The 24,785-nt window shown below is 45.5% G+C and overlaps 1 protein-coding gene across 2 annotated transcripts; it reads left to right on the top strand.

The window, feature by feature from the left end:
- Window positions 1–84: 84 nt before the first annotated feature.
- On the top strand, window positions 85–24,785 carry FBXO32 (F-box protein 32). Of its 2 annotated transcripts, none has more exons than XM_010576941.1 (9): window positions 85–1,745; window positions 2,967–3,079; window positions 4,788–4,837; window positions 5,506–5,598; window positions 12,607–12,700; window positions 13,595–13,779; window positions 17,446–17,628; window positions 18,801–18,944; window positions 19,612–24,785. In XM_010576941.1, exons 1-9 carry the CDS (start codon window positions 1,360–1,362, stop codon window positions 19,699–19,701), a joined length of 1,338 nt encoding a protein of 445 aa, XP_010575243.1. In that variant the 5' UTR covers window positions 85–1,359; the 3' UTR covers window positions 19,702–24,785. The 2 variants fall into 2 exon arrangements, with proteins under 2 accessions (XP_010575243.1, XP_010575244.1); XM_010576942.1 differs by having other exon boundaries at window positions 1,738–1,755.

Raw genomic sequence — 24,785 nt, forward strand, 5'->3', positions numbered from 1 at the left:
CGGCGGAGGGGCCCGGCGGCTTTCCCCCGGGCCTGCTGTGAACCCCTCAGGCCCGGCGGGGTGCCGGGGCGCCCGGGCGCGGAGGCGGCTCTCCCTCCCGAGGCGCCCGGGCCGTGCCTACGGCTGCGGGATGGGGTGGAAAAGCCAGGAAAAGGTGAAAACAGTCGCTGCCCCACGGCCTGGGCGATGTGCCCTCGGGGAGCATCCCCAGTGCCTCCTGGGGGGCACTGGAGGTGTGTGTCACCCCCTTCCTCCTCCCCAAAGTGCCCTTCCTCGGGCTTCCCGGCTCTCGGGCTGGAGAAGGATGATGTGTCCGAAGCCATAAATCTTCCCCAGACCATGAGTAATGTACCTTACGTGCTGCTTGACTAATCTGCCTGCAAAACATCAACAAAACCCCTAAGATGGTGAAGCGCCGCGGAGCTGCGTCGGGCGGGCAGGAAGCCTTTGCAGCAGCGTGGGTGTAATGGTCTCCGGCCAGATCGCTCCTGTCAAAACCAAACTTTTCTCCCAGAGCTGCTTCTTGTTTTCGGCTGTGCGCAGTCAGGTTTGGATTTGCTGCGACTGGGCTGAGGGATGGGTCAGGAATGTGCATGACAAAGGGACTTGGAGCAAAAAAGGATTTGCTGCTGAGATGTTCCTTTGCAAGGAGGTTTATGTAGCAGGTCTCTATCTCTTGCCTTCTTTCATGCAAGCTGTAAATAAAAATCAAGCTTAGAATCCAAAGCATCTGATTTGTAAATAGGTAGAAAAATGTCTGGCTGGTGGGAGTGTGGTTGTCTTGGGAATACTGAGTTTGGCACGGGTTTATACATCCCTTTTCCCATTAAAAAAGCAAAGGAGGTGACATACTGGCCCCGTACTGAGGTCCTTGCAGTGCCACGTCCTGGTGCCCAACTGTTCAACCTGTCAGGACGCCTTGGAGAAGTGTGTGGAAACCTGGCAGTACATAAACAGGGGAATAATCTGCCTCCCATACTGGAATTCATCCATTGCTGTTGTTATGAAGGTTTCAGATTACAGAGTCATTCAGTAGGAAGTCAACAGTCAAGGGTGTGCTGTTGACATGTAAGATTTAAAGCAGATCTGTCTTGTGCTCTTGGGCTTGGATTCTGCCACTGCACAGGGCGTGTTAACCTGGCCTGTTACTGATTTTGTGCAACCCTGATAAAATATGAACTTGAACACCTCAAAACTGCTTCTTCCTTACTGCCATACTCTGTTCTTGGGTTTGGTCCCACCAGCAGAAAGCAACATGGATGGGGGAAATGTGCAGCTGAGATGTTCTGCTGTTGGGCTTAGGTTCTGAGCCAGCTCCAGCTGGTAGAAACGTGGTTCCCTGAGCTGCTGTTGCTGTGAATGTTTGTCCACCTGCATTGCTGCTGCTGTTCCCCTTTTGCAGTGTTGTGGTGGAGCCTGCAGGAGTGGTGCCTTCCCTGCAGCTGTGGTGCCCTGCGAGGGGGGGATGCGGAGCAGGAAGGGGGAGCCGAGGCTCATGGCGTTCTGAAGCTGGGGGAGGGTTCCTCCACCTCTGGGGCCATGTGCAGGTGCCAAACCAGAACACCCATATGGACCCTGCTGGAGGAGGTCTGGGTCCCTCATGGGGCTGAAACTCTGACTTGGTCACTTGACTTCTGCATATGCTGGTGGTGTAGTCATGCTGCCAGACAGCAAATGGGAAACAAGGAGCCTTGTCCTGCAGGTTTCATTCCTTTGCAGGAGCCTGTGCTGAATAGCTGTCGGAGGTGTGAGTTGGTATGGTGCTCGTATTATTTTTTTGGAGGCTAAACAGTGTAAACACGAGGTCTGTAGAAGAAGCAGCCTGGCTGCCTAAGGGTCCTCGCAGCTGTCACAGAGGGAGCTTGCCCAGTGCTGCCAGCAGCAGCATATTTCAGTGCCTGCCAGAGCTCCAGGGGTGTCCCAGCCACAGCAGGGGAGAGGTGCAGCAAGGTGCCTGGGACCCTTCTTTGAATTTAGATGTGCAGACAGCCACTGGCCGTCTCTTGCCAGCAGCTAGAGCAGTGGGGGAGGCTCTCTGTTTCATTCTCCTGGATGCATCGCCTGTCTTCTCCCCAGAACCTGTGAGGCATCCCTGCAGCTCTGGGCAGCATGCGGGGGGAGGGGGGGCTCTGCAGAGATCTCCTGGTGGGTGCTGCCTTCCCCTGACACCCCCAGGGATCTGTGCCATGGTGCTGTGGCTGCCCAGGGGCTTCTCGGTTTCATGTTGTGGCTTGGATCTGCTGATTTGCAGGTCTGCAGAATGTGGAGATGTTGATGCATAGTCTCTTTATAGATAGTCTTTCATTGCCCTCAAAGAAAATAAGGGGTTATAGCTCCCTTCACTAATAATATAGTTATAGCAGAATTCCAGCAAAAGCAGAAGATGGACAGTATTGGACAAGAGATCCTAGCTGTTAATTTGTATAGTCACTACTATGTGGGGTTTGGAAAACCACCAGCCAAGTCTGAACCTCAGCTGAGCTTTTCCTGTAAGCTTGAAAGAATGTTTTGCATGGACTCTTTTGTTAATAAATATTTTGAGTGCGTGTGTATATATATATATATGTCCTTTAGAGATGTCTAAATACATCCTTCCATAGAAGTCTGACTGGCTCAGAGGAATCTACCACCTACAGTAGGAGGATATGGTGTTACTTAAAGATAGGAACAGGTTAAAGAGAAGGAAAGAATACTGCCCAGCGGTGTCCCAGCGCTAACTGTGCAATCTGTATTATCTGCTGCTGTCTGGTTTGGGTATCTTAGCACAGAAATGAGGCACCAGAGGCTCATTTAAAAATACCATTACTGGATGCAAAAAAACTGCATGCAGACTTTTCAAGAGCAGCCTGCAAGGAGGCAGCTTTGGAGCTCACAATGAAAACCTATGTATTTTCTCTCCTTGCAAGAAGCATAGTGTTCAGCAGACTGCAGAAATAAACAGAATCCTTGCTTTGTGTCATTCACAGCTTTTGTAAAAAGGACGATCACAACAAAGAGAATCTCTTCAACAGCCTGAACTATGATGTTGCTGCCAAGAAGAGGAAAAAAGACCTGCTGAATAACAAAGCCAAGATTCAATGTAAGATGTCTATTTGGTCTTTTTTTTTAAATAAAAGTTGCTGCAGGAGAGTGGAAAATGCTTCGTATCTATGTTTTTTGCATAGTGCATGAAGAGTCTTCAGAGTGTCTTGAAGGGCTTTGCGCCCATGTTTGACCTAAGTAGAGAACTTGGATACAGTTTAATGTGAAGATTTATGCCCCTGTTAGTAATCCCTGCTCTGAGGAGTTGTGCTTGTTGTGTTCAAATTTGTCATTTGTGTTTGTCAGAAGGAGGGTAATTTTTTCCTATGGTACATTCAAATGAACCAGTTCCAGTTTTTTTCCCCCTGTAGACTTCCTTGTGCACAGCAGGCTAAATTTATTCTTCCTTCCATATGCATGTTGAGCACTAATCTACATTACTGGAGGCTACAAGCCTCAATGTGAGCTTTGATCCTATCTCTGTGTGCGGAGTGCATGAAAAATGAAATAAGATTTCAGCTCGCTCAAAACAATGGAAGGTTTGAAATCTTTCTGTACGCACAGCGAGCAGCCAGGGTCTCGGATGGTGCACTGTGGGAGGACTTGGGGGAGCCTGCAGGGACAGCAAGGTCTCTGTTGCTCTGACTGCAAGATAGGTACTGGAGTTAGATGTGAAGGCTACAAATGTAAACATACACAGAGGAAATGAGTTACAATTCCCACACTACTATTAGCTCATTGTGCATCCCCCAGGATTTCGGAAACTGATGCCAAAGTTGGCCCCTCGGTGCATTCGGTTCTCTGAACAAACAAATGTTACCATGACAGTTTTTGGCTGGATTCTGCTGTGACCTACTATTTAAAAGGGCCTGATGCAGGGTCTGCGTGCCTGTAACTGAGACTGGGTTTGTCCTTGGGCTCACAGTACCAGGCAGGAGTACATCACTGCATCCTTAGGTGGAAAAAGATTCCAGGAGCACAATATTTCCTTTAAGGAAAGGAGTCTAGCAGGATGGGGAAAATAATTTTTCTTACACTAGCTGTTGAATTGCCAGCATGTGGTGGAAGTAGGGTCAAAGCCCGTGGGAGAAGGATTGAGCAGCATAACTGTGTACAGTAAGGGCTCTTCCACAAACCAAGTTAGCAGTGTGTGGTGGGTACAGGGAAGCTATTTTTGGGGAGTGGATGGGACAACTCCCATTTCTGAGGGAAGGGAGGGGCAATTAGAAATAGGAAAATTTTGGTTCCAAATAGGTTTTTCTTTTTTAGCAAGTTAGCTGCAAGCACAAGCATGCTCCTCTGAGCCTGACCTCACTGCTAAAAGCTCTCTCCCACATGCCTGGTGTCTCATGACATTTTTGCTCAACTTCAAATTTGACATTCAATCCCAAGCCTGTAACCAAGGTAATGAATAGTTAATAAAATCAATAACAACAAAACCTGGCTGTCAGCCACACTTACTGTCTGGGACCAAAGAAGAGGAGGTGCTATGGTATATCTGTGGCTGGGAGATTAAACATTTACAGTCTTGAGCTGTGTCACTGAAACAGAAGCCCTTTCTAAAGCTCAGGGCCGCAGTCTCAAATGAAGCAGTATGGAAACAAAGCAGCTCAGCAAGTTGCTAGTTTTAGTTTGAAGTGCAGTGGTGTAAACACAAAATAACTTCACTTGCACTAAAAGGGCAGTGAGCGTTGTGAGCAGAACAGAGATCTAGCCCTCTGTGTGGTGGAAGGCTAACTGAGCAAAATGTGTCATTGTCCAAACAGATTTCCACCAGGAGAAGTGGATCTATGTTCACAAGGGGAGCACAAAAGAGGTGAGTGCCTCTATGTTCTTTGTTCCCTTTTCTACTGTTTTTTCCAAGCAATGGAAGATCCTGTGCTGATATAAATCAACAGAAGCTCTTAAGAGATAAGTGGAAGATCTGGCTTGTGGTTGGAATTTCAGTAATGATTTTAAGCCCCAATCAGGGAGCCAGGGCTTGCTCTACAAGGCTCTGTATATGTGTTTAAAATATGACTTGTTTGCTTCCCTCAGTTAAAAAAAACCAGCCATTTGCAGACCAAGCCATAATACTGTTCTTGGCTTCCGCCCAGTACAGTCCTAACATGGAAAATCATTGGAATTCATCACAATGGCTCATTCGCACTCATGGAGAGAAGCGGCTATATCAGACAGCTCTGTACTCGCACTATATATTGAACCCCGGGAATGTGTGCCTCATTCTCACCCTTAAATTCATGGGTCATGAGCAGAGCTCAGGTCACTCCTGGGAACCTACCATAACGTACGTTGGGCCATGCCCACCCTTGACGTCAATAAGTGCAGCTCTGTGGGAGACAGCCCTGCCTCCTCCAGCCATGAGCTGGTCCCATGGTTTGTACCCATTAGCTTGCTAAATTGAGTTGCTCTGGGTCACGTCTTCCTGGTGCTGTCTGGACTCATGTCTGCCAAAACATGACCCAGACTGTTTCTTCTTCTCAGCGCCATGGTTACTGCACCTTGGGAGAAGCCTTCAACCGACTTGACTTTTCCAGTGCTATCCTGGACTCCAGGCGATTCAACTATGTCGTGAGGGTGAGCAAAAGGCCAGGGTTTATTTTGCTGTGATGGTGGTGGAGGCTCTGAACTGAGCACCAGTTGGGTGATGGCAAGCACTGGCAAAGAAGAGAGGTCCAAGCATGCATGTGGGGGTGTTGGGCTTTGGTGCATGAAGTAATTGATGGAAGTTGTGTGGATAGATGCCCAAACCTCCTCTTTGAACTGTTAAAATAGAGAGGGAGGGAGGTGGTGGTAATGTAGAAGATGGGCTGTCCTTAACCTAGCATTCCTAGTACTTTTCAGTTGTGAAATTCACTTCTGAAACTCAGAAAACTTAGCTTCTAATTCCTGAGTTCAGTTCAGCTTCTAAATGTGATTCCTGTAGCCTCAAAAGGAGCATGGGCTCTCTGCAGAGGCCAAAGAGCAGCGGGGACCTCTTTGCATAGGAGATTCCAGCTCCACAAGGGATGTGGAGCTTTGTCTCCTTTGAAGTGATACAGGAGAGACTCTGGGGAGTTGAGCATTTTGGGAGTGAGAGGATGGGCTGAACCTCTTGGAGACACTTCTCTGTTAAGAATTGTGGTTGTTCTTAATCCTGTGTGACTGGCAACAGTTTCAGCGGGTGAAGCATTTGGTTAGCCCTGACACCATTAGTTGGTAGGAAGGAGTCATCAACCCCAGGCTCCACATGCTCTGGCTTTGCATAACACATCAGGGCTTCTCTTTTGGCTCTGCGGGCCAAGGGGGGTGGTAGTGGTTGGGGGAGCTACTGTCTTGAGGGTGTATGTTTATGTGCATCTGATCTGAAAATTGATCTTGAATTTCAGAATGCTTATCAAGGTTTGGAATTCAATAAGCTTAAAAAAAAATCTGTTATTAACTTGAGGCTGTTTATAAACAGCTCCTTTTCACATTTCATCAGCAGTTGATCACTGCTGAGGCACCAGCTGTTCAGGTTTTAGGTTCTAGAGCAAGCCGCATTGGTATTGCTTTCCCTTTGCCAAGTCAAATGTCATCAAAAGTGTCTAAGGAAGAAATGATCTGAGCAAGTTCACCTTGGTTTGTTCACCTGTTGTCTAGATGACAAGGAGCCTGTGAAAACCTCTGTCACCCTGGGAAGGAAGGGTACAGGCACTGGGGGTGATTACCTACCTGCAGTGCAGGAAGGGCACTGGCAATCACTTGGATGTCCCACTGCAGGGGTGGTGGCGGCAGGGAGTGGGCATGCTGGGGGAGGCAAAGCGGGATACAAGTTCATAGGAACTCAGGCTGTCCTAGCTCTGCTGGTCCTGGGACAACTTGTTTTCCTGCTTGTGCAGAGAAGGTGATCACCAGTGTTGAGGTACTCAGTGTTTTCTGATACTGGATATATATACACATGGCTGTGTCATCTTCAGGGGGATTACTGAGGAAGGAACAGTTCATGCCAAGGCTATAACCCTTTAGTCAAATATAAAGGAGGAAAATAAAATAAAACTTGCATTTGGTGCTCCAGAGATCCCTTTGGCAGACTTTGTCTTATGACAACAAAGAACTCCAAAGACCTCTGCTAAGTGTGGCCTCAGGTCATGCTGTGCCATGTGATGGGTTTCTGCTCAGCCCAATGTAATGGGTGTCTTGCATGGGACTGCAATGATTGACCAGAAGTCCCATTAAATTTTTTTGAAGAGCAAACTCAAATTTCAGTGAAGTCAGTGTGGCCTGATGGAGAGGCTCAGGCTGACCTTCTTCCCCCTTTTTCCCCATGAGGACTTCATAAAAGCATCCCAAATCTGTTGTGCATCCAAAATAGCAGTGTTCTGTATGGAAGTCAGCATGTGTCCTTGTTTCTACAAATTACCTCCCTTCTGAGCTTTTCAGAGTAGTTTTCCCCCCAGTAGTGTTAAGGATACGGCACTAGTGAGCAGTATGAAGCTTTCTAATTGAGGCTGACTTGTGGTTTGGCAGATTAAAGAATATATTAAACCTGGTACCACGGATCAAATATAAAACTGACTTCTTAAAATGAAAGGCTTGTATCGGCCAAGTCTCTAGTGGATAGTAGCTCATAAAATGCCTTATGTGCCAGATTTACTCATGAAAAGCTCTGCCTAGATGTGGATCTTGTTCATGGTTCTTTGCAAATTGCAAGCCTCCTAGAGCATACAGATGAGCAATGTGTCACATGGAAAATGCCCTGAACATTGGCAGGAAAAACATTTTTCCCTTCCCTCCTGCTCCTTGTTCTCTCTAGTTCCACCCGTTGCTCGGGGTATCTGATTAATGTCATGCTACTTAGTTCATCAAGCAAATGCTTTCCAAGGAGGGAAGTTTAGAGTTGGAGGCTGGGGGAGAATATGAGGATGTCCGTAGGGGAAGAAAGGAGAGGAACAGCTGCAGGTTTGGGATTCTGCTGGCTACACGCAAACTTGCTCTGTGGAGAAATAAGCTACATCACTGCTGATAGCAAAATGGGCTTTCAGGCTGAACATCAACTTGCCTTTCTCAAAGCATTCCTTTCTGAATTTCTCTGAACCTAAGAGCTACAGTGTTTTCAGTGCTGAGTTTTTTTTTTTTGTCGTACAGAAGTGTCTGCTCCTTAATATATACCCAAACTAAGTTCTTGGAGTTCTTAATGGTGCACTAATAAAATGGGTACCTCCTTCAAGTGAGGTGGAGGTGTGAGCTGCAAGAAGCTTGGCAGGTATTTTTGATGGGCAAATACCATCAGCTGTAGCCAGTGAGTTCATGTAGCTGAAGCGGAAGAAATTTTCCTCCAACATCAATCTTGTCTTGATAGTCTGCTGATAGAGCGCTGGAAGTGCTAAGTATAGGTATTGATGCCATGACTTGGTCCTTGCTGATCTTTTAAACTATAGCATCTGACTACTATGTGTTACAGGACAACATTCCCTCTTTAGAGCTAGTAAGATGTGTGTGATTGACCCAGCGGACCCAAACTGTCCAAGCTGTTCTTGGTCTTGAAGCAGCCCTGGTTTCTCTGGTCTTAGAGATTTTATGAAAAGACTGGAAGCGTTCTGTAAGCATAAGTAGTATGAGCAGAGACAAAAGTGCCTGCAGCCCAGAAGTTGTTGGTTCTCCTTTGGGAACACTCTGTTCAGATGACAGTGAGGTTTTGCAGGCTGCTGCTTTCAGAAAGATTTGTCATATGATGGTTGTGTAGTAACATCTCAAGGGAAGGTGCTGTTTCTGATCATAAAAGCTTAGGTCAGGTTAAACTGCATGGGCATAACTTCTGGAATAACATGATTTAGTGTGCAACCTGCTAAAGTAGTGTCTTAAATTTGCTTTTAAGTTTTTATAGCAGTTAGCTCTGGGAGTCCTGGATTTATGCTGTGCTGAAAGAGTATCAGCTTGATTCTGTCTCATGGAGATCTGTCAGCACCTGTGCTGTAAATCATTATAACTCGCCTTGCTCTTGCTCTCCCAGCCGAAAGCCAATGTGACATTTCAGCCACAGAAAGCAAAGGGCTGCGAGAGCAAGGAGAGCTGGAGGAGGAATTTTTCATTGCAATATATTGCTCTAAGCAGTCCACATGTGAGGAGCCACATCCTCAACCAGGAGGAGCTTATGGATCCCCACAGGTGCAGTCCAGCTTCCCTATAGCTGGTTTGGGGTATTCAAAGGGGGATTTACACTTTAGTAACTTGAGACTTGTGATTTTAATCATTACAAAGCATGTCCCTTTTTGAGGCAAGGTTACACCCTCCTGCTTGGTGCAGCAGGCCTGCTGAAAATTTTTTGGCTCGGTGTGCTGTAAGCCCCTAGCTGTGAGTTATTTGGGGTATGGATTGCCCGCACACCCCGGTGTTGAACCGAGGCAGTGGCAGAAGTGCCATCTGGCTGTAGCGGGTCTAAGCAATGCTGTGCACACAGTCATGCGTGCAGAGCAGTGTGTTTTCATGGCCCTGAAACAGGGGCCCTTGTTCCCTGCCTCATGGCACTGTTTTGTTTGCTGTTTTTTTCCTAGTGCTTATGGGAGGAGGACCCGCTCTGCTCCTGGAGCTAAGTGGCTCATTGCACCAACTGCTGTAGACTGACTGCTGGTGGGGTTTGAGCAGGAGCCCCATCACAGTCGTGGGGAAATGAGCAGGTTATTGCCCTGCTGTGGAAGATGCTGCCTCCTGCCAGCTTGCAGAGGCTCTGGAATAGCCCACTGGATCTCTTGCCTTTTTCTCTGTGGCTCTGGCAGACCTCTGAGACCAAACAACATAGGGGTGAGGTGGTAGGAAGGATTTTCTGGGAAAGCTACCAGGTCACCTTTTTCAACTTTTGAGGAGTTGAAGGAGTGAATTGGGATCTAATGCTCTGCTCTCCAGAGGTGTTGCAGACTTTCCAGCTCCAGTTAAAATCAGCTGGAATGCAATCACTTAGTGTTTTCAAAAAGCAGGCCTTTTAAAATTGCTCTTAACCTTTCCCTGTGCACTCTCTCCTACCATCTGTTCCTCTGTTGAGCGTGGGCTGGACTTAATGCAACCGCATCATAACACATGCTTGCAGCTCTCCAGCCTTTTTAACCTACTCAGCATTAATCTGAATTCATCAGTCTTCTCTTAGTCTGTATTATGCAAGTGGCAACAATTGATTTATTTTTGATAATGCTGTAGACCCCAGTTTGGCAATCCATTAACTGAGACTGTACTCTGCTGCGTCTGTGCCAATGCTGAAAGACCCTCAGTGCACTGGAGCATGTGGGGCACAGATGAACTGTATTGCTTACCTGTTTTTTCTGTATTATATGAGCACAGAAGAATAAAAAATGTCTTTTGATTTGGAGGGCTAGCCAGTCGCTTCAGCCAACAGTCCCTGGAGAGTGGAGTAGTCCTGGAAGTATTTGCAACACATGATGAAATTCCATATGAAAACTGTGTTTATTGCTGCAGGGGAAGGGAGGTGACACATGATATCTGAGCTGGTTCACTGAATGTAAATTGAACCTTGATAAACACAGACAAGGCAAATTTTAATCTGTTCCTTTGGCTAAATTACTTTTGTACCAATTTAGTGTTCTTCAAGGAACTGAGATTTTTATCCTTGTTCCCCTTAAAGAATGGCCCTGGCATCTAGCTTTTACTGTATTGCATTACGTGATTCTTATCACTGGGTGCATTTTGGCGTTTTCAGTAACAGGCACAACATTGCTAACACCCAGCCTGGATGAAGCTGTGTCTGTGCCAGTTCCAGAATGGTGCAATCTGGAGACAGCAGTTGTTATGCACAGAAGAGCTGATCTGGGTGCATGTGTGGCTAATGTACAGATGGAGTCTGGCAAATTGATCACTATAATCAAAGGTCTGAAGGCTAAATAGTTTAGTGTAAGGGGAGTATTACAGACTACTTTGGGACACTGATTTTTTTTTCTACTTATTCCTCCAGTATTTCAAAAAATGAAAAGACCTTTTAAAAAAACTCAAACATCTTGGAAACTGCTATGTATTTAAGAGTATCTAGTTATTGTGGTCTCAGTTTAGCTGATAGAGCAAGAAGATCCACTGATGCCTGTGCACCAAATATTACCCAACTCTCAAGCATCTCTTGTTTCCTCCAAATGAGCCAAGAAAACAGGCAGCCTGCCCTTCACAGGAGTTAGTGCAGGTCTTTTTTCATCTTGTTTTCCTTCGGTCATGCAAGGTGCAAGTTATTAATAGAATGTAAACTCAAAGCCATCTGATGATGGTGTTGGCCTGGAAATTAAACGGAAGAAGAGATCGGTCACTCTAGGCGACTTCACTGCTCCTAACAGGCAGTCGCATGCCAGTGCCCCAGACAGCAGAGCAGGCGAATGACTGCAGTAACAACTCTCCCTGAGCTCCCTGCTTCATGGCAAGGTGCCGGTGACTTTTTGGATACATTCCTGTCATTCTTATAGTGGGGCAAATGGTTCAGCTCATGACTTATCAAGTCTTGTCAAAAGCTTTCTTAGTTACTTGACACAAGTAGTTGCACCTTCTCTGGACTCTCTGCGGTGCCAGCAACGGGATACTGTAGCTGCAGAAGATAAAGGATTAATAAGCTAGTCATGCGGTAATGTGTTGATTGATTTGTAGCATAAAAGGTTTTTCCTTTCCTTTCTAAATTAAAACAGAAGGCTATGTACATCCAAAACAAATGGACTGACACGTGGACGCTCTGTGTATTTATATAATGCTGGGGGAAGGGAGGAAGGCTTGGAAGATCACGGGCCACATGTTCTGCAGAGCATGATCCATAGGAAACTTCCACAGCTGTTCTTGTGGTGGTAGAGAGCTGGGGAGGAGAGGGCATCTTCCCCATGGGAAATGCTTCCTTTAGCAACTACAGCCCAAATTCAGCGTCCAGCTTGTACATGAGTCAGGAGATCAGTGATGGGAAGCAAATCCTAATTGAAAGTAAAAGTGAGATTTCCATTAGGGAGGTTAACAAGTAAACAGGACAAACAGGGAAAGGTGGTTTGGTGTTGCAGCTGTAAGAGCTGAACAGGGGAGGAAGCCTTGGGGGAATAGGGTTTTGTTGGGGGGGATGGTTTGTTTTTTATAGAGTGATTAACCTTTCTGTCATGGCGACAGCACTCTGACAAAACCAATGCAACCCAGGAGTTTGACGTAAATTGTGGGGTCTGATTCTCATTAATGCTCCATCAATAATATCCCCATCCAAACAGGCATTTGCTCATGTTCCCTTATGACACTGCTTGTTTATGCCCCAGTGAAGGAACAGTGACGTCAGCTGTTCGTTGTTCCCTTGGTGTGAATAGAGGCTGTCAGTCTGAGCACTACTCTGTGGTTTCTCTGCATCTCTGAATCATGAAATCAAGGGAGTTTTTCCCTCCCCCCCTTAAGATCATTAGAATGCCTTTTTTTTTCTACCCCTTTCGATGTGGGATTAATTATTTGGCCTCTGTTCTCCTCCCCCTTTGCATTAGTTTGCTCTGTCGTTCTGTCTCCCTTTTATTTTCAAGCAGCAAACAAGTCTCTGGACTGTTTTGCTGTGTCATGTGACCAGGAGTTAAGATTAGAAAGGTATCTCTGTGCTCTAAGGCTTGCAACTTCTATTTTTATCCACAGCTGTTGGAGCTGATAGCAAAGTCTCAGCTGACGTCACTGAGTGGCATTGCCCAGAAAAACTACATGAACATTTTGGAAAAAGTGGTACAGAAAGGTAAGAAACGGAAACAGTGAGGGGGAGGAGGAGGAGACTGATTTAATCTGAAGTACTTTGTGTGAACCACATCCTTGAGAATAGCCAGGCAATGCAAGATGGGTGAAGTGGGGCACCACTGCTTATTTCTGTAGTGCGGTTCTACTTTCCTTTCCCTCGGTGAAGGACTATGTTGGGGGGGGAGTGGGAAGAAATGTCTGTATTCTGGTAGGCATGTGAGAGGCAATTCCTCCTTCTCCAACTTTCCTCGCTACCACCCCTTCTGCATCCTACTGAGTTCTATTTCTGACTGCAGAAGAGATGGCTGCTCCTGCCCCCAGCTTGGCACATCTGCAGTCTCTGCTGCTTCCTTGTCGCCAGTTTGCTGTATTATCAAGTGCTCCCACTGCTCCGGAGGAAAGGAAAGCTCAAGGGCTGTCTTCACCTGCTGGGGGGGCTGAATTGTGGTTGAGATGTGGCACTTCCCTCCCTGATGCTTTAGCTCTGGCTGAAGCCTGGGAATTGAGAGCACCCTGTTAGTGCGTATATACATAGTGAGAAAGGAGATCCTGATCCCTGTACATCAGCTGGGGGAGATGGGGAAAAGGTGCACATAGATAACCTCTCGCATGTATCAGAGGGGAAAACTGGCTGCTTGCCAGCGGCTGGAAATGGGACGTGCTGCAGAAAGGGCACATATCTCATCTGCTTATCCTGGGAGGATCTCTTTCCATCTGCTGTCTAACCTGCTGTGCCTTGCTAATGTTTAAGTGCTTTCCTCTAAAGAGAAGAGTGCAGGCTGGCTCTCTTGGAATTTGAGGTTATAGTGGGTAACTTGACTTGCCTGAGAAACATGTAGATTCAGAAAAGGATTTGGGCAGTTCCCATTTTTTAATCTTTCCTGTTCTTCCAAAGTCCTTGAAGATCAGCAGAACATCAGGCTAATACGAGAATTGCTGCAGACCCTCTACACATCCCTCTGCACGTTAGTTCAACGGGTCGGCAAGTCTGTCCTGGTTGGGAACATCAACATGTGGGTGCACAGGATGGAGAGTATTCTCCACTGGCAGCAGCAACTGAACAACATTCAGATCACCAGGGTAAGCACAAATCCTGAAAGCTAAAAATAATGTGGCTCCTTTGTGAAACCTCACGTAGCAGCTCTCATTTGGGTGACTGCATCCCACTGTCCTTCCAGTGCAAGCAGAGTGCTGGGGAAGGACTTGGAGTTGCCAGAATAACTGGATGTGTTCCTAGTGTTACTTGTGTCCCTTAATTCAAACTCAATGTACACAACCCAGGATCATGCTCACTGTAACTGGTCTCAGATGGTGGCTTGACTCCTTAACGGCCATGAAGTGCTGTGTGAACAGAGCTGGGCAGGAAACAATCTCCCCCTCTTGAGAGTCTTCAGAGACTAGGCTGTCAGCACGAAAAGTCAACTCAGTCTTTTTCAGACTGAGAAATTGCCTTCAAAACTTGTTTATCAGATAGTTGAGGGTTTTAGATTTGTTTAATCTGTAAATTAAATGCAAATTTCCAAATAGCTGCATAACTTCATGCTTCCTGGCTGAAAATATCAATGATTCTTCCAGTAGTCTGGAGCTGCCCGTTCCAGCCGGACGAGTCCTGCTTTCACAACATCTGTTTTTTCAACAGTGTCTGTGGGGATAGGAAAGAGATGTATTCGTTGATAAATTCCTAACCTGGTTTTGCATGGGAATCAACCCTGAACTTGGTCCACTTCACAGAATCACAGAAGGATTGAGGTTGGAAGGGACCACTGGAGGTCATCTGGACCAACCCCCCTGCTCAGGCAGGGACACCTACAACCAGTTGCCCAGGACCATGTCTAGACTTTTTTTTTTCCACCTCAAATAGATACTCTACAGAAATGCTAAAGCTTTCCCCCAGTGCTGATCTCTGTGTTGGTGTGCCCCTTGTAGGACCCTTCTGCAGTGAACTGGACTGTGAAATTCCTACTTGGGCAGACCAAGGCATGGCCCAAGGGAATACAAAAAGCACCTTTTCCCTGGTGGGTCAACCAGAGACGCATTTGCAAAGGATTAAGCAAAGGGCCTGCTTTCATCATTTTACATGGCTGTGTTCTCTGGGGACGCCAGGAAACAGTTTCCAGTCCTTCAGAGTAACACAGACAACATGACACAGGAGATGATGAACTCTGGGAGGTCTCGGGGAGTTTGAAGAGCTGCAAAAGCAGCAGTGCCTTATCTTACGGTGGTTTCTGCCCCGCCTCTGCTGTCCCTCCTGGTGTCCAGCTCTTGGGATGGGCTGCAGGGGAAGCACTGGCCCAGCTATGGGGTGGCTCCAGCAGCACAGCAGGTCTGTGAGCTGGGGAGCTGCCCTGTGCCTGGCCATTGCCAGGGTCAGCTCTATCTGGGCATCTGCTGCCCTGAGTGCGCCACAGGTCAGGACTTACCTCCTGCTGCTCAACTCAGTAGTACAATGTAGGTTTTTTCCCCTCTGCTTTAGGGACTCACAGAACAGAGACAAGCATTTCAAAGAACTCTGCCTATCCAGACAAAAGTGCATCAAAATTTTGCTTGTGAATGGAACAGCCTTTTATGCATACTTACTTCCCTGCAGGTTTACAGACACTTTTCTAAAATAAATAAAATAGATGTTGAGCTTGCAGAAAAAAAATTTCACACCACTGAGTATGACTTCAGGTCAAGCTACAACAAAACCAGCTGAGTTTAGAGGAAGGAAGAACAGGCTCAGCTCTGTGCAGCCAGTTGCTTACAGTGCATGCAGCACTTCTGCTGTTTCTAGAGGGGGAGATGTCTTGCAACAAGGCAAGACCGAAACCTTTTTTAAAAAAAAAAAACTTGCAAAATATTGTGTGTGCTAGAGTTGCTTTAAAAGAACTCTGTCCAGAAAATGACAGCATAGTGATCTGCTCTGATCTAATCTGTGCTCTTTCTCCAAAAAAAGTAATGTTTGAAAGGTCCTGGAAAGGAGTACTGGGGGGAAAGAAGCAGCAGATAAGTCTTTGGCCCTGACTCAGAAAACCTGTAAGGATTTGCTTGAGTTACACTGGTTTCTTCAGAAATAAGACATAAGTGTGATCTTTGGGGGTTTTTTTTTTGACCCAAGAGCCTCAGAGCTTAGTCTTGCCTGTTGTGCCCTAGCAAAGGTTTTATGTAGAGAGACTGCTGGAGAATGCAAAAGACAGGCTGGTAAGAGAAATCAACAGGATGTGATCCAATGCTCCAGTGCATTCTTCCTACCCCAAAATAAGACCTTAGTTTGCACTGATGGGCAGGGATGCCAAGTCTGGACTTGTGGATTGTACCAAGGAAGCATCTACATGTAACCAGGCAGTGTGCTGCTTACAGCTTAACTCTCAGCATGCAGCATTAAAGCTATCATGGGAAGAAATGTCTTCTGGAGATGGCAGAGACAGTCCACTCCTGGAGGGGTTGTTTCAGGCCTGTCTTGCTGGTGGAGATGGCCAAAAATGATGCCTTGGTTGAAAAGCTGTGGTCCTCGCCTGTACCGGACAGTGCTGCATGGTCTGGGCAGGCTGGGCACTGGAGCACTGAAGGGAAGGTGGGAGCTGTTTGTGCACAGACATACTTCTTGTGCCTGTGGAGTTTCATGTGCAACGGGGCTGGCTGGAGATGGGACCGTGTGATTAAAAGCAGCCTCATGCAGCGTTCCCCTGCTGATGGCCGTGCACATGCTTCTTGTTTGAAACAGTTAATAGCTCTGCCAATTGCAAGATGGGTGCTGTGACTCTGTGACTTAAAATAGCAGCGTGTCTGTGCAGGGTAAATGATAAACTTGGCACATTTGTCTAACATTGTTTCTTTGGGGCCCAATACTAAAAGCTGCTGTTTGCCTTAATAAGGCTGGGGCTGGTTTTGGAGCAGCTGGAGCCCGGCTTGTGGTCCTTGCTGGTGCCTTGCTTCCACATGTGCCTTGGATTTTCCCCATGTGCAGGACCTGCAGACCCATCGTGGTTAATTTGTCCTGGAGCTGTGCCACCATGCAGATTTGCAAAACAGTCCTGGACCCCATGTAGACCACGTGAAGGTGGATGGGGGTGAAGGTGGCTTTTGGCTCTCTAGGCTAGGATGTACTTTGGTGTGGCTGAACAGCCTGGAAAACCATGGCCGCAGCTGATGGGAAAGGGGCAGGTCCTTCAAGCATTCACAGAGGAAAAGTTAGCCTTGCCAGCAGTGACCTGGGAAACCATACAGGGAAAACCCTGCTGTGGGTACTCATCAGCCACTGCTGTGGTTACAGCAGGATCCTGTGATGACATAAGCTAAAACACGTGTCAGAAGAGCATGAGATTCCCAGCAGTGTGTGTAACAGGAGGCTGAACTTAAGAAGTAATGCCGATGTCCCTTGTGGTGGAGAGGCCTGGATGGTTAATAACTGATATCCATGATGTAGCCAATGTCCTGCTGTAGTGAAAGCTGGTGGTGGTGCTTCTGGGAGCAGAGTCTCACGAGTGTGGATGTGGGATGGACAAAAAGGGGAGAAGGAGGCTTGGCCTATAACTCTCCTTCTAAATGCCGTTATACAAATACATGTCCCCTTCCTTGAGGATATCTCAAACTGTTCTGGGACAGAAGGTCAAATGTCTCTATGTAAAATGTCTCTTTATTCAGAAGAGTGAACTGCTGCTTATCCTCTATGTGAAGAGCAATGCTTAAAAAGCAGTAACTCTACTGCAAGCTAGAATTGCTTGGGTTTTCAGCTTCTGTGAGCTCAATTTTGTCTGTCTCTTCCAGCCTGCCTTTAAAGGAACCACTTTAACAGACCTGCCGTTGTGTTTACAATTGAACATCATGCAGCGACTGAGTGATGGGAGAGATCTGGTTAGCCTCGGTCAGGTGGCTCCCGACCTGCAAGCGCTCAGTGAAGACCGGCTGCTGTGGAAGAAACTCTGCCAGTACCACTTCACAGACAGACAGGTACAAGGAGGGATGCAAACTGTCATCAGTTGCTTCTTGTACCCCACTAGCAAGTGAACACATGTCGGTAGGACACTATTACTTGACTATCCCTTGGATCTGAGGGCTGTGCCACGAGCTGATAATACAGGCTGGCATGAGAATGGCTGTGAAGATGATTTATGTAGAGGGTTTTTCATGCCGCAGCAATGATTCCTGAAATAGGAGCCTGAGAAGTTAGTCATATGGTGAACTTCAACCCTAATCCAGGTGGTAACAACTGCAAGTCATGCAGTTGCTCCTCGCCCCACGTGTAGGGGGAAAACATGCAGGCAAACTCCAGCAATCACCCTGATGTCCCAGGGACTGACACCCTCGCAGAGAATCTCTGTGGATGTGGTCCATGAGCAATGAGTCGTGCTCTCTTGCCCTTTAGAGCAAGAAATCCCCTCTGAGCTGTTTTGTGAGTGACAGGGATAGTATGTGGAAAACAGCCCTGCCGCTACCCACATTGTACCTGTGTAAACAGCTTTGGCTCTTTGCGGGCTGGTAATCATCTGGGGTCTTCTAAACTTAAAAACAAACAAACAAAAATCCCTCTTTCTGTTTATGGGTGAATGTCTGGGGTGTTTATACCAGACCTCTACATTTCAGGGGCCACGTGCCAGATTTCTCTGCTAACTTGGCTTTATTTGCTCACTCTGGATCTGACTTTGGAAGTGATTCTGGGAAGTTAGTTCTATTAACAAGAACATTCTAATCCAGTCTCTGCAACTAATGAACCCTAAAAGAAAGATGGGTTTCTCCCAAGCTAATGTGACAAATCACTGACTCTGAGTCAATGAAGAAGCAAAATACTTTAACTGCTGAAAATGTTAAATGCAACTATACTCACTGTCCTGCCAGCCAGCAACACTGGCTAAAGTAGTACAAATTAGCTCCCAGGGTTTCAGGCTTTCATACAGTAATCTTCATGAAATGGGGATAGACCCTGATAATGGTATCGGGTGAGGCTGTTGCCATGAGGAAGTTGGTTATAGCTGGATATTCAGAGCAGGAGTTTTCTCGGTGTTACAAGGGAACTGTTATGGGCCCAGCAAGGATGACACGCGAGGGAGAGGAGAAGAACATGAGTTGGAAAGAGCAAATAATTTTTTTTGACCTGCTACAGTTACAATTATTTTTTCTTTAAGATTCGCAAACGGCTAATCTTATCTGACAAGGGACAGCTGGATTGGAAAAAGATGTACTTTAAGCTCATAAGGTGCTACCCACGGAAGGAGCAGTATGGTGACACACTGCAGCTGTGCAGGCACTGCCACATCCTCTCCTGGAAGGTATGAATGAGGTGCTGGTGAGACAAACTTGATTGGGGCAGGAGCCACGGGGCACCCAATGCTTCCTCTGATTGCAGCTGGTTTAGGGTGCTGCAGTTCCTTTGCCTTTATAACCTAGTGTTTTCCTACATCTTAATCCTCCCTCAACTATTAAGTCCCTTTGAACAAGAGTAGTGGCTATCAAGGCCAGAGGGGAGGGAGATGGGCATACTGTAGGGTTGCCTGCAATAAATCATCTTAGCACTGCCAGCAACTCCTTCTACCCATTACGTGGAGATGGAGGTCTTGGCAAGGATTAGCTGAAATGCAAGCTGATGGCTACAAAACAGCCCAGGACAAAAATCTGCTGGCCACTGTGGTGACATCCAAGGCATGTCTCTGGAGTTAAACTCCTGTAGCTGATGGTAGGCTCCAGCCTTTCTTTCCTCAAAAGAGCAGAGAAGAATGAGTTGGATCTTTGCTGGTTGTATTTCCCATGGCTTGCCAGTAGCCCCTAAAACATGAAGCCCAGTTCTGAGCTGTCTGCTTTGGCGAGAGTAGAGATACTATTCTGGGCTCCACTCTATTTGCAAGCGGGATGTCTGGCAGAGGGGCAGCGCTAAGCTGGCTGATGCTCTGGCGCCCTTTCCACAGTCTCTCTAAATGGAGTTGTTTTCTCCTTTCCCAGGGTACTGATCACCCTTGCACAGCCAACAACCCAGAGACTTGCTCCACCTCTCTTTCACCACAAGACTTTATCAACTTGTTCAGGTTCTGAACTTGGGTCACCGCAGCTTACGCGATTCTTACAGGACACTTTATGCCACTGAGCTTGGACACTTCATTTGTAAATAGTGTAAATATTCACGTTTGTTCGAAGCTCCTGAGTCAAGGAACAAGAGGATCTCAGATGAAAGGTGAAATCGCTCACTGATGTGCAGCGCTTAAGGAATACAGACTTCCATAGGACTGGTGTATAAATGCAGCATGTTGTACAGAGTCCCTTTTTTATGATCAGAGTACAAGATACAGGGCAAAAAACTTCATTTTTTGTTTTTAGAATTTAAAAATGAATTTGCCCCGCAACCATTTGAGAACTCTTTGGTTTGTTTCTAATAGAGAAAGCAATATGAGGCTAGGACTGTTGAACTGTTCCTCCATCTGGTTTTATTTAGCATACATATTTATAAATACGACATTTTAAAAATATTTATGAAAAATATCCCTGTGACAAGTTTAATAATACTTTTATGTTTTTAAAAAAGACACATTCTGAAATACTTTATAACTCTAGCCTACTTGCGAGAGAGAATCGCAACATACCACTTTCTACCTCTAATAGATTGAGTACCTTTCAAACAAAAATCCAGTGTACAATGTGAACTTTTGTATTTTGTACAATGATTTAAAGGGAAATGTTTGTGATAGTAAGCATCTTTTCTTGTATTAATGCTTACCTCTTTACATTAGTTTTCTTGCTCTACTCAGTGCTTGAATGCCTAGATGATAGGCACCATATAAATACCTAAGACTTTACTACATCCTCTTTTAATTTGTTGGTTTTATGGAAGACTAAGCAAAAGGGAAAAGAGAAGCCACAAGGATGAAGATTATCTAAAAGGGAGGAAGTTCTATTATAGAGAAAAAAAGGACTGGATTTAATCTCACAATATAAATTCATATCAACTCCACTAGGTTAATTGCATTGGTTACAATACCAAGTCGGGTTAGAATCTGGTTCTTCAAGCCCATGTTTTTCCAATACACTGCTCTGTATTCCCACTGCTGTCAAGTGAATTCAGTCATCTTGGAGCTGGTAAAATATAGGGAGAACTGGGCCATTGAATCTAGTGAAATGATGCGGTTTTTATTCGCTGGAAGACTGGCAGCATTATTTTTAATTTCAGACTACTGGAGTTTAGGGTGATGAGTGAGACAGCATGAAGAAATAGGCCAGCATTTTCCTAAAAACAGCAGTCAGGACTGGAGTAAGCAAGGGATTTCCAACATGGCGCTTGACGTCTTTGATTATTTCTCTGTGTCGGTGGCAAAGACCCAGCCTAGTCCCTTGCGCTTCCAGTGCTGAGCTTCTTTATGGGATCTTCTAACACTAGCCTAGAGCTGAATTTTCAGTCCTATGGAGTAAGTGGCCAAATTAACTTCACTGTGGCCATGATCTGGCTCACTGTCTCCTCTGTTGCATACAGTGCTTCACTTTTCCCTACAGTGGAGCTAGAATAATCCAGCAATAACAATTTGAAAACCTGCAGTGGAAAGGTTTTGCTGTTTACCAGTAGATTTCCTGTATAGCACTTTCTCTGTGCATGATGTAAGCAGGATACCTCGGAAGGGTAAATATTTAGCGGGTTGTGTGTGACTATGTACAAAGAATTGTGAGGAAGAGGAGTACTCAGGACAATTCAGGAAGAACTACTTGAGTTAATTATCGTTAAATATGATGTTCTTTTTTTTTACATTTTTATAACTCACTTTCAACACTTTTCTGCAGCTGTTTATATTTTTTAAAAAATTGACAGTATTTGCATTTTTGCAAACTAAATCACTTTGCATACTCTTGGAAGAGACACAAAAAGGGAAAAAAGCTGCCTCTAGATGGAGCGGTGGGGAAGGGGGGGGGAGGAAAGCCAGGAAAATGCTGACAAGAACTGCCCTTCTCCTGCCTTCCAACAGCAAACCCAAGCTTTTGTTCTTCCAGAGAGCTCTGTGAGCCTGTGACACCCTTAGCCATGGCCCAGAGCTTGGCACTCCCCAGAGATGAGGAGAAAATGTGTGGGATAGGGAGCTTTATCTTGGTGTATCCATCACTTTGCTGGTGGAAAGCATAACCCTGCTGATTCTATTCATGTCAACTGAAAGTGATTTAAAAGCTGTTACCTTGGAAAAATGAACTTCTGCTTGTTTGGGGGGGATGTTTGTGAGTGAAGGTGGCCAGTTGCTGTTTTCATTCCCACATTGGTGGCAGCAGGTAGGTGTGGCTGAAATCTGGCTCAGTGAATGAGGACATAAAGGACAGAAACCTGCAAGTGGAGTGAGTGAAGCATTGCCACTGTATTTGGAGATTATTGTAGCTCCTTCTTCCAGCAGTGAGAGGACCCGTGCCCCTTGGCATCTTCTGTTTCCAGCTCTGACTTGGGGTTGGTTTGTTTTATAGTCTTGCCTCTGCCACCCATAGTGAGCCAACCTGTTGTGTTGGGGAGGCAACAGTATTTCGGTATGAAATGCTGGGGGGTTCTGCCTAGTCTGAGTCTGTGCTTAGCAGATGACACGCACTGTGAGATTGTGACACTGGGTGAATTTTAAGCTCAGGTTTGAATCTGGCCTAGTGCATTCCCTGCACAGCAAGACGGAAGATCTCGGCGTTTGGCTGCAACTTGGAATGTCTCAGCTCTAGCCATTGCTTCTCTCAGCCTTTCACTGATCTTGAGCTAAGAGTTTATTCTGTGTCCTCTGCCCAGAGTGCATGGGTCATGCTGACAACGTACTTAATGTGCAACTGAGGCTCGTATTTGTAAAACTTCAATTAGTGGTTTTTATTTCTTAGCACTGTGTAATCTTAAAGGGTCAAGTGCTGAAGGTGATTTGTTAATACAGTCACACACTTGTGTGTTGCTCATGTGTGGTCCTGGGATATTGCTGTCAGTGTCCAAAGCAGCAGAAAACCAAGCAACTGCTGTATTGGAGAACAAAATGGACTAAACAAAAAGAAACAGAATAAGCCTCATTCAGTTACTGCCCCAGTCATTACGCTCCTGCTACAGCAACTGTCAAATAAGACTTTGATCTCTTTGGGAGACTCATTGTTTCTCAAGTGGCTGGTACAGGGAGATATTGTGGTGAATTCAATAGTCTTGTATTTAAAATTAAATGCTGTTGCATCTAAATACCTTAGTCTAACCACTTACAAAGTGGTAGTATTTTAGCAGTGCAAAGACAGCTGCTTGGCTGAGGATGGCAGACTAACAAAACTGACAGTGATAACAGGCTTCCAGGCAGGATGGTTTAAGGCTGCTCTTGTGCAAAAAGGACCTCTTTATTTTAAGACAATTGTCACAAAGCTGTTGTGAAGGGAAAACAGACTTTTACTTGTATTTTGGAAATGGAACGTTCTTTTCAAATGACATTTCACCTTCCAGTCAGTTGATGCATTCCCATTAGACATGCATCAGTTCTTATACTAGGAAAGGAGTTTTTTTTCCCTCTTCAGTGTTTTCTCCTGCCAGCATATCCAGAGAAATTTCATTATCTTCAGAGGATGTGTTAACCAGTGCAACAGTGTAGAATGTAGTGCTGTGAAGAGGAAAAATAGATCCATGCGGGGGAGGAGACTTAGGAAGGGAGAGATTCTAGAGATCTCTGTTTCAGCTTTCTAGAAGAGGCAGGTATTTGGAGTTCATTTTAATGTGATAGCCACTTCAAGAGGCACAATTTCAGCTGTACATACCTTAAGCCATTTATACTAACTATGGTATGGTAAAGTTTGATCATAAACAGTGTGTACCTCCTCTTATACTGTTTGGGTTTCTTTTTTTTTTATTGTGGGAGTTTCTAGATCCTTTTATTATGTAAAGTGATTAGGAAAACTTGTATTGCTCTGAAGACATTGCTTTGTATGTAAACATTTAGTTGCACCCTGCCACTTTCTGTATATGGGAATATCTTTTTTTATTATTTTTCTTTGCCCCCAGGTTTTGAACTGTTTGTGTTCCCATTTCTGTTTGACTTCAGTTACTCTTGCAAAGCTATCACCTTCTAGAACATACAGAGGTACTAAACAAGCTTTCCCTGCCCAGAAAATTCCTTGGCTAAAGGAATTAGCTTAGCTAAAATTTGATTTAGAGCAGGAACATTTCAAATTCTGTTATGTAGCTAATAAATCAGGTGTGCTGTTTCATGCTTATCTCCTGCCCGGTACAGCAAACCAGTGTTGTCCTCTGCAGTTCTTACAAACCTGTTGCACAGCTTCCCCATAGATCAGCACCTTGCCAAAAAGACATAGCTTTAAATTAAAATGTCACTCTCCTAGCTGGCCTGTTTGCAAAAACATAGACCCCGTGGAGCTGATGGCTGATCAGGTTGATAAAGACTCCCTGTTACAAGGTTTGGGACTCTGGTATCCTGCTTGTGCTGCTTTTCTGAGCTCGTTGCTTATAATGATGTTTGTTAAAGGCTCTGAAGACATGGCCAGCCATCCACACAGCTGTCAGCATGTGGCTGCTGGGTTGTGTGAGTGTCTTTACCAGTGCCCAATTTCTATCCCATATCTTCCTCCAGGGATTTCATTGGTAGCAAATCAGCTTTGCAGGATCTGGCCCTACAGAGAACAAATCCATCTTGTCCTTGACACATGCAGTCTCTTGTATATTAATACCTTGAACACCAGAGAGATTCCCCTTCCACTGACCAAGCATTGCTGCTTCTCCTCCTGGGAGGGCAACTGAGGGTGGAACTCATTTCTTTGGCCCTCATGTGCTACACAGAATGCTAACAGGTCTGCTACCAAGAGAACATTTTAATTTGAAATAGCAAATACACTCATCTTTAGGAACTAATCTACAGTAATTATAAATACCTACTTATATATGGAAGAGAGCGTGTGTTCTGTTTTGTTTTTCCTTGAAGTTGTAACTAGAGATGATATGAAGTGAAAGGCATCCCTTATTATATAAGACTTCTGTTTAATATTGTGTGGTTAAAATCCTTCTGTTATAAATTTGCACACTTTTTTCTTCTTCCCTTGCATGTTCAACTCTGATTTTTACAGCTGTTCTGTGCAGACAGTAATGTATTTTTGTAAAACCTTTTTGACACTGAATTGCAATAAATGTTCAAACAATGTGAACC

Source organism: Haliaeetus leucocephalus, unplaced genomic scaffold (genome assembly GCF_000737465.1).
Source record: "Haliaeetus leucocephalus isolate CR32 unplaced genomic scaffold, Haliaeetus_leucocephalus-4.0 Scaffold555, whole genome shotgun sequence".
NCBI classification, from domain to species: domain Eukaryota; kingdom Metazoa; phylum Chordata; class Aves; order Accipitriformes; family Accipitridae; genus Haliaeetus; species Haliaeetus leucocephalus.